General features: G+C 53.5%; 1 protein-coding gene across 4 annotated transcripts; it reads right to left on the reverse strand.

Annotated features, from left to right (window-relative positions):
- Positions 1–4,712: 4,712 nt before the first annotated feature.
- Positions 4,713–16,031, reverse strand: DMTN (dematin actin binding protein). 4 transcript variants are annotated; one of them, XM_005864608.1, is made up of 14 exons: positions 15,786–16,031; positions 15,245–15,400; positions 14,311–14,355; positions 13,948–14,047; positions 13,464–13,520; positions 13,106–13,258; positions 12,279–12,403; positions 11,305–11,410; positions 6,990–7,054; positions 6,788–6,836; positions 6,639–6,646; positions 6,397–6,462; positions 6,054–6,134; positions 4,713–5,915 (listed from the first exon to the last, which is right to left on the reverse strand). In XM_005864608.1, exons 1-14 carry the CDS (start codon positions 16,014–16,016, stop codon positions 5,802–5,804), a joined length of 1,356 nt encoding a protein of 451 aa, XP_005864670.1. In that variant the 5' UTR covers positions 16,017–16,031; the 3' UTR covers positions 4,713–5,801. The 4 variants fall into 4 exon arrangements, with proteins under 4 accessions (XP_005864670.1, XP_014393801.1, XP_005864671.1 ...); XM_014538315.1 differs by having other exon boundaries at positions 13,106–13,261; XM_005864609.1 differs by lacking the exon at positions 6,397–6,462.
- Positions 16,032–16,037: the final 6 nt, after the last annotated feature.

A 16,037-nucleotide genomic window follows, 5' to 3' on the forward strand; every position in this document is an offset into this window, starting at 1 on the left:
GCGTGTGTGTGGCGGGGGGCGCGGGCCCGCGTGAGCCCTCATTGGGGCGGGCTGCGTGAAGGGCATGCGCCCCGGGGTCTGACCACTTAGTAAAGAATAACATAGCGCACTGAGGAGGTTTTCTGTGGAATGCATGCTGTGGGGTGATATGTTAGCTATATTGGGGTACTATTAAAATTCGTTTCACTTGTTGCATGTTACTTTAAGTGGGCACAGCGCTGGGCCAGAGGTCCCACGGGAAGTAACAAGTGGCCCCTTTGGCCCGTTGAGCTGCACCACGGGACGAAACAGAGTGGGTTTCCCGTGGGCACAGGACAATTATGCCCCAGAATTACGCAGGCGGAGCCCTCAGCAAGAGCAGGGGTTCCCGGAATGTCCGAAGCTGGGGTCTTGAGGATGCGCCTTCTAGCTGCCAACTCTGCCAGTGTAAAGCGCCCCCACCCTCCACCTCCACTGCTCCAGGAATGGGAAGAGGTTCTTTCTGAGGACAGGATATGGGTGTCTGTTCAAAATATATTTCTGCTGCCCACTGCCAGCCTGTGACTAAGGGGCAGGTGCCGAGAGCCCCACTAGGAACTGGGATGGGGAGGTGGAGGTCTGCCTAGGCCCTGTCACAGAACCCTAGGACCTTGAGCTGTGGGGTCGCCTTCCCCATGGGGGCTGAGACCCAGGAGACAGTGACCTGCCCAGAGCGGGTTGTGTGCTGTGGAGGGCAGCCTGAGGCATGGGGAGGGCCGGGGTTGGCCAAGTCTAGGCTGACCTAGTACTAGTATTTGGAGCTCAGTTCTCCTACAGCTGTGTGTGTGTGTGTGGGGGGGGGGGGGAATAATATTTTCTAACAGTTCATCTGCAGATGGGTCCCTGGTGAGGAGCCCTATGGGAAACAAGGAGGCTTTTAGGCCAAAATGTGTATAAAGGGAAGAAACCAGCCCGTTTTGTGTATCCAGAAGCAACCTGGGAGTTGGAACCCTCAGTCCAGCCAGCACTGTTCTCCTCTGGGCCCATTGACTCTTGGGTAAGGGAAGCAGCTGGATGGATTGAATCTGTTCCCCCCTCAACATGTTTCAAGAAACTCTAGGGTATAGTGGAAGTGTATCAGGAATCCATAGCCTTTTATTTGGCTTAACTTTTCATTTATTTTTATATCGTTATTATTTTTAAAACTTTTTTTTTATTGATTTTAGAGAGAGGAAGGGAGAGGGAGAGATAGAAACATCAATGGTGAGAGAGAATCATAGATCGGCTGCCTCCTGCACGCCCCACACAGGGGATGGAGCCCGCAGCCCACAACCCGGCATATGCCCTGACCGGGAATCAAACCCTGACCTCCTGGTTCATAGGTCAGGGTAACTTTTTAGATCTTATTTTAAAAGTTCTGATAAAAGTCAGTGGACACCCTTGTGTGTGTTATATACCAAAAGTGTTAAGAATCACTGGTGAATTTAAATTCTGCTGTGAGGTTAGCTCATTTGGGAGAAGACCTTGAATAAAGCCTCTCCTCCTGTCAGCTGTCAGGGTGGGGAACCCGTTTCCTGCCACGTGGATATCTATAACAGCATTCTCGGGCCATTCAGAGTCATCAGCTTAACGATTAGCCTGCGATATTTGGTCAAACACTTAATTAACTCACTCCTAGGGCCTTGGTAGGGCCAGACCAAATGATCTCTCTGACCTTTTGTGGCCCATGGGCCAGATGTTCCCTATCCCTGGGCCTTAAATGAAGGTAGAAGGCTACTGCAGGATAAAGAGCTTTAATGGGCAAGCACAAGCCCCAGAGTCAAGGAGAGGGGGCATAGATGCTGCTGCTCAGCAGGAAGGATGTGGATGGATTGGCATGCATTTTTAAACTACCACAATTTTGTAACTTCTTACCTATGTGAATCAGGATTTTTCCTGATACTGTGCAACCAAATGCAATAATAAATTAGATCCTCCACTTGACAAAAGGGAAACTGTCATATATAACCCCTGACCTAAATTTCTTATGTGCATCAAAACTTACTTTAAAAAATATATATTTTTATTGATTTCAGAGAGGAAGGGAGAGGGAGAGAGAGAAATATCAATGATGAGAGAGAATCCTGGATCAGCTGCCTCCTGCACGCCCCCTACTGGGGATCGAGCCCACAACCTGGGCATGTGCCCTGACTGGAAATCGAACCATGACCTTTGGGTTCATAGGTTGATGCTCAACCACTGAGCCACATCAAGGCAATCAAAGTTTACTTTTTGTTTTTGAGAAACTTTGTTTTTGTTTTATTTTATTTATTTAATTGATTATTTATTTTTATTGATTTCAGAGAGGAAGAGAGAGGGAGAGAGAGATGGAAACATCAATGATGAAGGGAATCATCGATTGGCCGCCTCCTGCATGCCTCACACTGGGAATTGAGCAACAAAGCAAGCTGAGGCAGTATTTAATCACAGCTCACTGGGAAATGCTTGTGGTGGGGCTGACTGGTATGTGCCCTTGACCAGAATCAAACCCAGGACCCTTCAGTCCCCAGGCTGATGCTATATCCACTGAGCCAAACCGGCTAGGGCAGTGGTCGGCAAACTTCGGCTTGGAAAACCGTGGCTCGAGAGCCGCATGCGGTTCTTTGGCCCCTTGAGTGTGACTCTTCCACAAAATACCGGCTCTTCCACAAAATACCGACTTCTGCGCATGGGCCACGAAGTTTCAATCGCACTGTTCGTGCATGCCCACATGTGGTATTTTGTGGAAGAGCCACACTCAAGGGGCCAAAGAGCCGCATGTGGCTTGCAAACCACGGTTTGCCGACCGCAGGGCTAGGGCAAAGCTTACTTTTTATTGATCATAGCTTCTTTGTTCTCATTGATTTTCATAATAATCTGTATATATAAAAGCCTAAGTGACCTGCTGACTGGCCAACCGAATGACTGGTCAGCCGGTCACTGTGACGTGCACTGACCACCAGGGGACAGCCGCTCAATCCACAGGATAGGGCTCCCTCCTGTCTGGATCGGGCCTGCAGGGATCGGGCCGAAACCAGCTATCCGACATCCCCCAAGGGTCCCGGATTGTGAGAGGGCTCAGGACAAGCTGAGGGACCCCACCGGTGCATGAATCCATGCACCGGGCTTCTAGTTGACTATAAAATTCAACTTATAAATGTACTTTGTATAGTAGTAGTAAGATCTAATTTTTTTTAAGGGTTGCTACTAAAAAGGTTTGGAAACCACTGGACTAAATAACTACCAAGGTTTTGCATCTGTTTGTATGTGCATATGTACATGTGTATTTTGGGGAAGAGGCACTGAGAGATTCTCCCTAAGCTTTTGTTTTAGGGACAGAGCCGCCAAGTTGCTCTGAATCTCAGGAACTTAAATCCTTTAGGATATACTATCTAGTCAGCCCCACCATAAGCATTTCCCAGTGAGCTGTGATTAAATACTGCCTCAGCTTGCTTTGTTGCTCAACAGTCTGGGAGCTGGGTGTACACGGCGGTGCTGGCCTCTCCACCACTGTCCCTCTGCCAGAATAGGTAAGCCCTCCACCGTTCACTGATGCCTCACGGAAGTGCGTGGGTGGAGACCATCCCTCTCTCTATTCCTAGTCTGGCCTCTCCGCTGCCCCTTGAGAGACAAGTGTCTATATTGGGAAAGTCCTGGGTTAGCCGTCAAGAAACTCAGACGTTTGTCTCCATTCTCTACTCAGTTGCATGTAGCTTCAGGCCATAGATGAAATGTCTCTATTTCACAATTTTCTCCTAAACTAAGTGGATTAAAATGATTTGTTGCCCTCACGAGTTTGTTGAGAGGATAAAACAATGTTGTGGACATAACAGAACTTCAGCAACTTAAAATCATCATTCACATTTGAATGATTCTTACCCACTTTGCTTTTGTTTCAGCCCCAAGGGCTAGAAACTCATCCTGGGGTGGGAGATTGGATTCAGGTCCCAGCTGCAGTCTTAGGTTCACACTGGGTCCCCCTCCACCTCACCTGATCCTTCTGATCGAATGAACGCCGCTTTACACGCCCACGCATGGGCTCTGTTCCAGCCAGGTGAGGCAGCCCCTCCCCTCCGAGTCCCCATACCAAAGTCCTCCCTCTGATCTTCCAATCAAACCTTCACCCCTTCACCCACTTCGATGCCCAGTTCCCGGTCTGCTCCCCCTGGAATGCTTTGTCAAGTCAACCAAGACCAAATGACTGTACCCTTCTCCTCGGCCTCCACTACCCTTGCTCCTGCTAGAGTTCAGCCATCGTGTCTCCATTCCTTAGTGTCCTCAGCCTGGTCCTTGATAGTCAGCTCACTGCCTACTCATTTCCTGTTGACCTTTGCTGTGTGTTTGGTCTCTCGCTGAACTGTCATATCAGGCGCTGGAGGGGGCAGTCATGTCAGATATCGATGAGCTCGCCTGTGCAGGGGAGCACTTAGGGCTTCGGTGGAGGACGGAGCAGCCTTTCCTCCTTGCTGGCTCTCCTCTCAGGCTCTGGAGTATGTTTCTGCCTTTCCATCCACCGTCACCATCACACAGCCCCGAAGGGGAGGTGGCAGCTGGGAGCCTGCTGGACCAGCCCCTGCTCTTGTTGTCCAGGTGGGGAAGGACCGTGTGTGTGTCATCGCTCTACCTCCTCCAACCCCATATGCCCCCCATTTGAACCTTCACTCCCATGACTTCGCTCAGCCTGGCATCACCCGTCCCTCTCACCCGGACCTGGTGGCTCATAAAGAACAAGTAAATTTGGGGACCCAATGCAACCTTTTAATTCCAAGCAGAGTTCCCCTCCCCCAGTATCATCTCACACATACACACAGTGGAAAGGGATGCCAGGGTCTGGGCAGGAACAAAACCCAGACCTGGGCAAAAAATATATATATATAATTATATACACATATGTATTTGTAGAGAAGAAAAGCTGGGAATGTGATTAGGTAGGGCAGAGAGTTGGGTAAGGAAAGCAGCTGGGGTGCCCCAATAAATTACATTCTTTAGAGAGCATGGTGGGGGATGCACGGGTGTGGGTGGGATCTGGTGGCCTGGCCTCTTGTTCCCATCCGAGGGAGCCTGAAGGCCTGGTCCTGCCTAGGATCCTGGTGTCAGAAGGTAGGAGTCTAGCTCACTTTGCCTGGAGGCTGATGGGGGCCTGGGTTTCGGTATAGGCGACATCTCCACTCTAAGCCAAGGCTTCTGGGGAAGCCACAGAGCTGAGCATGAGGCTTCAAAGCATAGAATGTGCAAGGAGATCAGAGGGTAAACTGGAGGGCAGGGCGGCCTCCCTGCTGGAGGCTGAGCTCAGCCTTGCTCCTGCTGGAGTCAGAGGCGGGAGGCCCAGGTGCAGGGGGAGCCTCCCCGGTGAGGCGAGGAGGAGTGCTGGGCAGATGGGGTCCTGGAGCTGTGCCTGCCTGCCTGCTGCTTCCTGCCTCACCTCCTCCGCAGGCTGAGGGTTCTGCCCGCCCACTGATCCAGACATCAACAGGCCTGCACCACGTGCCATGTCCAGGTCTCCTCACTCCCTCTCTGGGCCCTCTCTTCATGGGGTGGGGGCAGGGAGAGGGTGCAGACATTAACTCTGAGTGCTGGAGTCCAGCCTGGGTTTGCCCTGTGCAGCGAGGACTAGGGAGGAGGGGAGGCCCCTGGCTCATTATGGGAAGAAGGTCCCTGTCCCACAGCCCAGCACTGAGAGAAGGCCGGGCTCCCCTTGGCCTAGCGAATGCAGCCAACCCCACCTCTGCCCACCTCCGTGCCCCCCAAGAGATGATGCTTTAGGGTCCAGTGACCCAGCTCCAGAGAGCTGCAGGGGTGAGGGTCAGTCACGGAGTGTGGGGCGGTCAGAAGAGGGAAGCCTTCTTCTTGAGCTCATTCCGCTTCCACAGAGCCAGCTTGCTAAACTCTTCGGGAGACATGGCGAACACCCTGGAGAAGTCCTCGGCCGACAGATGCCTCTGCAGGGGACAGACCAAGGCCGCTTAGGGAGAGGAGGGCGGGCTGGGCTGAGGGACCAAGGGGGCAGGTCTTCCCCACCCGGAGGGGAGGCTGCCTGATGGAGCCCCTGCACCCACCAGCGCCTCTCCCCTGCATACCTCCAGCCTCATCCGATCCACACCTGGAGGCAACTTGGTCCGCCCCTTATTGGTCACCACCAGCATTTCGTAGGGATAGATCTGGGGGGCAGGGCAGGGGGCAGTCTTAGGCTCATAGTGTTCCCTGTTGCTGTCACCCCTCAACTCCCCAGGCCCCCTTATCAGCCTGCAGGGCCATTGGGTTCATGCCATGTTGCCATCCAGCGCCCCCAGCTTCCCCGTCAGCAACTCCAGGAGGATCCCATAGCGCATTCACTTGCCTGGCTTCTCCCCAAGCTGGCCACCCCACTGTAGAGGCTTCTGTCCCCTGCCCACCCCCCCTGGCTCTGCCGCTGCCCCTCACCTTCTGCTCCAGCACACAGGGCAGGGAGTTTCCCCGGTCCATCCTCCCCCTCTGGCCCTCTCCGTTCTGGGGAGACCAAAGCCGCAGTGAGCCAGAGTGGGGCAGGGAGACCTCCCCAGCCTTACCCGGGGCTTCTCATGTGCTCACCAGGCAACTGGGTGGCCCAACACCCCCTCCCCCAACACTGCCAGTTGCCTGTCCCAGGCTTCTGTGCTCCACGTCCTCCTCCGGATGGCACTCACCTGCAGGCCTGGGGAGAGAAGAGTCATTGTTCAGACCTGCCAGCCTAGCCTCCCTGCCCTGCAGCCACACAGCCCTGCCCGCATCCCAGACACAGCTGCCCCGGGGCCTGCTTAAGCCCTTTCTCCGCTTGCCTGACCCTGCCTCTCACCTGGGCTTCCAGCCTCACTCCCGGTCGGGCTGAAGTCTGTGGACTGCAGCTAGAAAGGACAGAAAGGATCAGAAGGAAGCTGAGTATTCCTCATCAGTCCCTTCCCTTGAAGGTCTTCCCTTCCCCAAGTAGCTCAGCCCCTCAGAGGACCCCACGTGCACACTCCTCCCTGCGGTCTGGTACCTGTGGTCAGGGACCTTACCCGGCTCAGGGTGGTCCTGCCGTAGGCCGGGAGGGAAGATGACTTTGATGTTCCACCGTGCAAGGCTAGGAGAGAGAGAGAGAGAGAGAGAGAGAGAGAGGAGAGAGAGAGAGAGAGAGAGAGAGACCGTTCAGTCCCTCTGGCTTGACAGTCATTTTGAGCGGGATCCCTCTCTGGCCCCCCCAACCAGGGGCAGGGCAGTGAAGGGTAGACCTGGGGGAACCTGTGGTCTCTGTTGGCTTCCAGCTCCTGCCCATGACCTCCAGCGAGTGGCATCGTGCTGGTGCCTCTGAACTCTCTCTAATGCCTTCCCTCTAACAGAAGGGCATCAAACACTCATTTGGGCCAAATGCCCGAGTTAAAATCCAGAGTTAGCGAGCGATTGTCAGATGATGAAGCTCACCAGTGTAAAATGAACTTCTGGGGTAAAAAAAGGAATCTGACATCTCATAAAAAGAATCAAATTGTTACAATTATATTATTAGCGAGTTTAGTAACCACGTTTTAAACATTTGACCCTATAATACAGAAACAATACTGTCCTCAGCTCTGTCAGCTGCTGGATTACACCCGCAGCCAAAACGTGGATTACACGATTAGGTGTCACCTTCAACTTACACATTTAATAATATCACTAAGCTTTCAAGCACTGAGATTATAATTCAAGAAAATTGGTTTTCAGCAATAGGTTTTCTTAGGAAATCTTTGTACCTAAGATCTTTAGTTTGGGCAGATCTCAAAATTTCTTCATCTCCAATTACTAGAAATTGTTAGCATTCTATAGCAATCATCTTGACCAGACTAATTGTTTAAATCAGGGGTCCTCAAACTACGGCCCGCGGGCCACATGCAAATACAAATATTGTATTTGTTCCCGTTTTGTTTTTTTACTTCAAAATAAGATATGTGCAGTGTGCATAGAAATTTGTTCATAGTTTTTTTTTAAACTATAGTCCGGCCCTCCAACGGTCTGAGGGACAGTGAACTGGCCCCCTGTTTAAAAAGTTTGAGGACCCCTGGTTTAAATGTTTAGCCTTGACAGACTCAAAACTATAAGGAACTGTCTTCTTAAAACATTCTTATAAAATCTGTTACTTGGAAGTTTAATTGGTGAGAACAAAATGTGTTGGGGGGGACCTTGTTTGTTTTTTTTTCCTTAATACTTAATTTTAAAACTACTTAAACACTTATTTTTGTGTAGAAAATCATCTGCGGTTGCAATATCATTCATTACTTATGTTTGAAAGTGACTATTCGATGTTACCATTAAGTCAGAATGACATGCCTACACATAATTTTAAATGTTTTTTGGTTAGTCCTCACTTGAGGATATTTTTTCCATTGATTTTTAGAGATAGTGAAAAAAAGGGGGGGAGAAATATTGATGTGAGAGAGACACATCAATTGGTTGCCTCTCGCACAAGTCCCGACTAGGGCCGGGCATCTAACCTGCAACCCATACCCTTGACTGGGAATCAAACCCTTGACCCTTTAGTGCACAGGTCAATGCTCTAACCACAGAGCACACCAGCTAGGGCTATCTATAATTTTGGAATTGTTCTTTTTTTTAAATATATATTTTATTGATTTTTTTTTTATAGAGAGGAAGGGAGAGGGATAGAGAGCTAGAAACATTGATGAGAGAGAAACATCAATCAGCTGCCTCCTGCACACCCCCTACTGAGGATGTGCCCACAACCGAGGTACATGCCCTTGACCAGAATCGAACCTGGGACCCTTGAGTCCGCAGGCCGACGCTCTATCCACTGAGCCAAACCAGTCAGGGCAATTTTGGAATTGTTAAGGTTGATTAGCTGTGACTGTAACCCAGTGGTCGGCAAACTGCGGCCCCTTGAGTGTGGCTCTTCCACAAAAATACCACTGCAGGCGTGCACGTACAGTGCGATTGAAACTTCGTGGCCACACTCAAGGGGCCAAAGAGCCACACGTGGCTCGCGAGCCGCAGTTTGTCGACCACTGCTGTAACCCATGCAATCCTATGATCTTTGATCACATGCAAGTTCAGGGGTGCCAAAATGATGATGATGGAGACATTTTGCTATTCAGCTTTGCAAGGCCAAATGGAAGTTAAAGAGCTAATTTGGACTGAAAGCAAGTTCTAGTGGAACACGGAGACTGAATTCAACCTTCAAAGCATCTCTCTGTCTCATTCCTCAGGCCTTAACTATTTAGTCCACATTCTCTGAAAACTTTTCCCACCCCTTCTGAAATATCATCCTGGTCTTTTGGTGACCCTGCGGATGTCCTAGCCAGGAACCTTAGGGTTCCTGAACCCCCCACCCCCACCCCAGGGCCTTCATCTCCACTGCACAGCAGGCAGCCCCTGCAATGGTCACCCCCGGACCTCGCTATCCACACTGCTTCACCTGGCACTTGAAGCCCGGGGCCCCACTTTGTGACCATAGCGCCCTTCTTTGTTTGCAGCTTCCTTCAGCCTGGTTCCCAGCACACCTGTTCGTCAATCTCATGGGGACCTCTGGTGACCTGACCCACACTCCCTGTCCTTCAACCTGTGGTTGGGTACAAAACTGCTTTCACCAGGACTGAGCAGCTCACCTGGCCCCGCATCCCTCAGACCTGCCTCAAAAAACTGCCTGGATCAGCCTTGGGCGCCGGCTCGCCTGCAGGCTGTGGAGGTAACGACCACACCATGTAGATGGTCATCACTGCAGATGGACAGCCTGGGCAGCTCCCTTCCCTGAGGTAGCTGTTCCAAACCTTCCCAAATCTCCACTTCTAATTGGCTGTCCCAGATCAAGTCCCCACCTTCAGAGAGAGAGGCCCCTGAGGCCAGCCCCACATCCTGACCAACCCTGAGCCAACCCTCTGCTAGATCTGAACGTGTGTGCTCTCCAGGGTACAGCCTGCCCCCGTCCCTGCCCTCTCTCCTCTCTGCACAATCCCATCTTTCTTATGGCCTTACTACTACCTATACCCTGAAGACTCTCCCTGAGGCCTGCCTTGCCCCTCAAGCTCCCGACTCAGTCAAACTTGCACTTCAAACCAAACATGTCCCAAACCGTCTCTTCATCTTTCTCCCAACCCTGCCTCTTTCACGATCTCAGTTCTAGGCTTCTCATCACCAGCACCCAAGGCAAACCCCCAACTCGCCTGCCCCTCTCCTCCCACTGAGTCAGTTGCTTCAGTCTCCTATGTATTCCTCAAACCCATGCACGCCCTCTTCTCTGCACTGTGTCTATGTCAGCCCTCACCCAGACCGCTGGCAAGTGTGGGAGGTTGTCTCCAAACGTGACCCGAAACACCATCTCCCGGCGCCTAAGTGCCGTTCCTGTGTCAGGAAATGGAATCTCCCCCTTTCCGGAGTCTGGGCTGCTCTGACCAATAGGATGCAGTGGACACGAAGCTGTGTGGCTTCCAGGCTTTTAGAGGCCTGTAACTCCCAGTTCTGGGTACTCAGATCTCCCCTCTCCTCTCCAGCTGCCATGCTCTAAGGAAGTCCCGGCCAAACTCGGGTGATTGGAGGCCTGGTGTCCAAAGCGCTGGCTACCCCAGCTCTCTGGTGTCCATCCTGCCACCACATGGCACACCTGGGCACTGATTCCTGGCTCCTGGAGGCCCTCTCCACTGGCCAGGGGGCTCCTGTTCCTGCCTTTGCTCCCACCGTCCCCCGTCTCTGCGATGCCCTTCTTCCCCACTCGATTTGTCTCATTCTTCAAGACCCAGTGAGCACCCCCTGGCCCTCTGACTACAGGCCCTGTCACTGTGCACAGCTCATCCCAGTACCTGCTACACTGCACTGAAACCTGTTTCCACGGCAATTTCCCCGGTGATTGGAAGCTACCGAAGGTCGGGACTGTATTTTTTTCACTCTTTATAAGCCTCAGTGCCTCCCACATGGTAGACACTCAATAAATGTTTATTCAATTAAGCAAAATTAGCCACAGCTCATCCCAGTACCTGCTACACTGCACTGAAACCTGTTTCCACGGCAATTTCCCTGGTGATTGGAAGCTACTGAAGGTCAGGACTGTATTTTTTCACTCTTTATAAGCCCCAGTGGCTCCCACATGGTAAACACTCAATAAATGTTTATTCAATTAAGCAAAATTAGCTAATTCCGCTTTAGCTGATACTATTGTTTATCATCTAGTCTTGTTCCACGACTGGAATTCTTGCCCTACAGACAACGTGAGCGCCTTGAGCCAGTGACCGAATGTTCCATCTCGTACACCTGCATTAACATGGTGCCAGGAACATGACAGACAGACTCAACAGCTGTTCAGTCTGGCCTCAGGGTCTGGCCAGGCCTTCGAGCCCCCTTGGTGGCACTCACAGGCATGAAAGGGTGTCCGGTCGGGCAGGGAGCGGGTTTTCCTCCGGATCGGCAGTGACTTTTCCATCTCTTCTTTCAAGATCATCTTTCCCAAGTTGGAAGTGACCTGGGGACAACAGGGGATGGATCCAAGACTTTGATACTTGTTTCTCATCTCCAAAAGGTTCAGAGTTGGGCATGTTGCAGGCAGGAACGGGGACGGATCTCCCCAGTGGCTGGGCCGGGAGCCTGGCATCCTGGTCTGAGGCACTGCCATATGCGGGTGCGTTCTCTCTTCCCGCGACCAGCGCAGAGAGAGAGAACGTGGGGGTTGATGAATCTTGATTAGAACGCAATGAGGGTTAAGGAAAAATGAAAAAACACAAGACTGAGACAAAAATAGAGGGAAAGCTGGGCCTGGGTGTGGCATCTGCCCTCTGATGGAGGGACAGACACAGAGAGCGTCAGCACCGCAAGCAGATTTATCAAATACTCAAATAACAGGAAGTTACATCACATCTGGGTGGGCCTTGAGTTCCTGGTGACATCATGAGATCCACCCCCTTAACACTGGGCAGAGCCACTCAGTGTGACTCTACCCCAGTGGCCTCCTAGCCCAGGTCACCAGGCCCAGAGCACAAGCCATGTCACCATCAGTGGCCTTTGCACGACTCCCAACACCCTCTCTCATCCTCTGGAGACCAGCAGCCTGCTCTCCCCCTTCTCCTCTTCCCAAGAGCTGCTCAGCCTGGCACTGATGGGACCACCTATCTGTGCCTTTGACCCGAATATAACCAGTGTTTCCCCAAAGCAGCACGAAGTCCTGGGGTCCCTGCCAAAGCAGCAACTGAAATCCTGGGAAAGAAGAGGAAGTCCTCACGTGCTCTGACCGGGGTGCTCTTCGGGCGTGAACCCTTTGGAACGAACAGCTCTGGAGCCAGAGCATCCGTCCCCAAGGAGACCCAGGAGGGGGAGAGGGGGCAGCGAGATGCTACCTTACTGAGTTCCTCTCTCTGGCGCTCCCTGAGAGCCTTCATCTCCTCCCCGGAGTCATCGTCGTCCTCCTCCTCCTCCTCCTCTGCGCCTCTCCGGGATGCTTTCCGCTTCCTCCATTCTGTTTCTGGGAAGCACAGGCGAAAGCCCGCGCGCGTGTCAACCATTGGCTCAACAAGCATTTATCAGGTGTGGCTGTGTGCATCACACCGCGCTGCACATTAAAGGGAGCACTACAATTTTTTTATTTATTTTTTTACAGAGAGGAAGGGAGAGGGATAGAGAGTTAGAAACATCGATGAGAGAGAAACATCGACCAGCTGCCTCCTGCAACCCCCTACTGGGGATGTGCCCGCAATCAAGGTACATGCCCTTGACAGGACTCGAACCTGGGACCCTTCAGTCCGCAGGCCGACACTCTATCCACTGAGCCAAACCGGTTAGGGCTAAATTTTTTTTTAAAGAAAAGAAAAATAACAATTGCCTTACAGTGAGGCTGGGTGGACAATACACACTCACATAACTCAAATTCACTGGGACCAAGACTTGTCTCATTTCTCTTTCTCTTTCCCAGAGTTCCTACCACAGAGCTGGGATGCAGTAAAATTGTGGCAAATGTCTGCGGAGTGGTCCAATAAATGAATGGAAAGTGACCAATGACTAACCAATAGGGCGCTGACACCAAAAGCTCTAGGAGTGGGTGAGTGAAGAGCCTAGAGGGTTCACCAGAGGACACGGGGTGGGGTGGGGTGAGGGTGGGCCCATGGGGCATCCACAGGGGCGATGGGCAGTGTCCTGCCTCCCTTCCCCCCTCAACAGTTTCTCTTACCCACAACAGCCAGTGACGGGGGGCATGGCCAGTAGTCAGTCTCGATCTTGGCTGGCTGGTTGGGGTCAGGGGGCTGGGCTGCAGGGAACTTCGATGACTCAATGATGAGGTCCTCAATCTGGTGCTTGCTCTGAGGGCTGCCTCCCATGGACTCTGCTGGTGGAGGTCAGGGTCAGCCTGTGCACACCCCAGCCCCGCACCTGCCCGCCTTCACACCTGTGAGGTCGTGGGTGTCAAAACAGCGCACAAGGAAGCACAGGGCACGGTAGTGTGCTGATATGGACAGTTACTCTCCTGCCCCCTCCCAGCCTTGGGCACAGCCTCCCAGCATGGGGATCAGGTGAGTCAGGGCCCTCACCTCTCTGCTTGTAGATGGGTGGCTTCTTGTAGATGTTGGAATCTGGGCGGGTGGTCTCTGTAGAGAGCAAAGTGGAGGAGAAGGATGTGTTGATGGCGGGGAGGCCAGGTCAGGGATGAGAAAGGAGACAAGGGGAGTGGGAGAAGGTAGGAAATTCATGGGCTCCTGTCAAGAGCCAAGACAGAACCAGAGTTCCTGGAACTGTCCCTGAGGGGGCTGGGACAGGGTCTACCATCTTTGGGAGCTCTGCCCGGGGTTCTGGAGAACTGTCCCTGAGGGGGCTGGGACTTTTTGCACTTTTTTGGTTGGGTGGGAGGCAAGATGAGACGGGGTCTACCATCTTTGGGAGCTCTGCCCGGGGTTCTGGCTTCGGGGGGTCTGGCCAGTTCTGTGAGGAGCATATACCCCAGCAAGGGGCTTGGGTTCCTGAAGGAGAAAAGAGGTCCTAGGAAAAGGGTGCAACCAGGCTGGCAGGGAAACCTACCAGGATGGTGGAAATGAGGCAGGCTGGTTCGGGGGGTCCCAGTGGTTCTTGGGGCTGAAGCCTGAGAGATGGTTGCAGGGGACCGGCTCTCCGCCCACACCTGCAGAGCACAAGTGAGGTTCACTGCGGCTCCCGGGTCCCCCTGCCCAGCCCCTCCAACCCATGTAGACACAGCTTCACCTTACTCCACCATCTCTGTCTCCCTCCCTCGAAGCCCCCAAGCTAGACAGATAGATGGACAGAGCTGGCCGGTGACAAAGGAGGGCCAGGGATTCCGGCATCCCTGGGCTCTGCAGAGCCCTGTCTGGATGCCGTTGGGGGCAGGGAGTTGGGCCTGTGGGAGCAGGGCTGGGCGACACTCACCTCTGGGGACGGTGGGGGGGATGTGGATTTGGGTGACAGCGAGCGCTGCGAAGGAGAAGAGCTGGTCAGAGCCACAGGGTAGGATGAAACCCTCGTTCCTAGAGCCCCAGAGGGGCCACTTCATCCCTCACCCAAGTCTGCATCCTTACCTGGCCGACGTCTGGGCCATCTCTTCTCTATCAACCCTCCCAGTTCCCAGCGCTGGCCCTCCCGCCTCCCTCCCAGTGCTCTCCTGGGCAGACTCCTAGGTCTGTCCCCAGGATGCACCAGGAAGCCACGGGCCCTGGAGCAGTGTGCTTGTGCTCGGAGGGCCAGCTGAGGATGGCTGTGGCACCGTCCTCAGGGCCAGACCCACAGCATCGCGGATGGAGTCTGGTCTCTTGGTGGGTATTTAAGTCTCCCTCCAGTCTGGCCCCATCTCACGGCTCAGCCATGACACTACCCCGTTCTCAAATACCATTTACAAAGCCCCTGGCATGTGTGCTTTATCTCGTGCACTTGACTCCCTGGTGAGATGGATGGGCAGAGGTGCCACCTCCATTTCACAGGAGGGGAAACTGGACCACACTGTCACACAGGCACTCAGCTAGGACTTTCAGCCTCTGAGGTCAGTGTTTCTGGGTGCTTTCTGCAAATCTGCTATCTTTCTGCCGACTCCCCCTCCCCCACCCCCCTCCTCCTCCCTGACCTTAGGGGTCGCTGCCATTCAGACACAGCCTCCCCTGCTCTCCCTTGGAGCCCTCCAGCCCATCTCCCCTGCTCTCCACAGCACGCGATTACACTGGGTGAGTCCTGTGCACAGTTCTCTCTCTTGTTTTGGAGTCTGGCCTCCAGGAAAGAAGGCAGGACAGGGATTCTGCCACCCCCCCCCCGTGTGGCCTGGGGGAGACCTTCCCCCCAAGTCCTGCCCAAGAGGAAGTGTCCCCCCACTCACCTCCCGGCTTCTGGGCAGCTCCACGTGATCCAGGAGAGAATAGGTGAAGTGGGGCTCGTAGATCATGAGGTCAGGCCGCTCGATGTCCAGGATGGCCTTGTCCTTGGGGAGGGCAGCCAAGTCTTTGTAGCCCAGCACCTGGTTGTCCATCTTGGCCTGAAGGGAAATGGTGCCGATGGAACAGACATGCTCAAAAGCTCACCTGGGATCCTGGCCTTACAAGCCCAATTTGCAACTCGTTAGGAAGAAAATGGACAGCCTTTTTAGATGTCAGCTCCGCTCTAAGTTCCGTTATTCAATTTTAAGGGTTTAGGGAGTCGCCTTAAAAAATGTAGTCTTTCCCCTAGCACTCTGGGTACAAGACAGGACCAGACCAGAAGGAGGACAGCGGGGGCACCTTCGCGGGCTTTTGGGGTTCTCTCTGTCCACCAGCCCTGGCAGAACCACCATCGGGGAGGCTGAGGGAAGCGGCCCAGCGGGGAGTGGGTCCCGGCCCTGCTCCCTCCCAGCCGGAGGGCGCTGGTGGCCAAGAGGTACTCACCACGATGCTGGAGGGAGAGCCGGGAACACTGGAGTCTCGGGAGGAGCTGACGCTCCCGGGGGAGGTAAGTGTTTGCTGGGGAGAGTGAGAAGGCGGCGTGGGAATGTGCGTGTGGGCGAGGGCCAGGGCCGGGGCCAGGGCGTTCCAAAGGGTGGGCCAGGGCAGAGAGGGTGTCCTAGGCCGCTGGGACCCCAGGGTGCGGCGCTGCGGGCAACCACCAGGTGGCACCATCGACCCCGACCTGACCCTCTG

Source organism: Myotis brandtii, unplaced genomic scaffold (genome assembly GCF_000412655.1).
Source record: "Myotis brandtii unplaced genomic scaffold, ASM41265v1 scaffold19, whole genome shotgun sequence".
Lineage (NCBI taxonomy): Eukaryota > Metazoa > Chordata > Mammalia > Chiroptera > Vespertilionidae > Myotis > Myotis brandtii.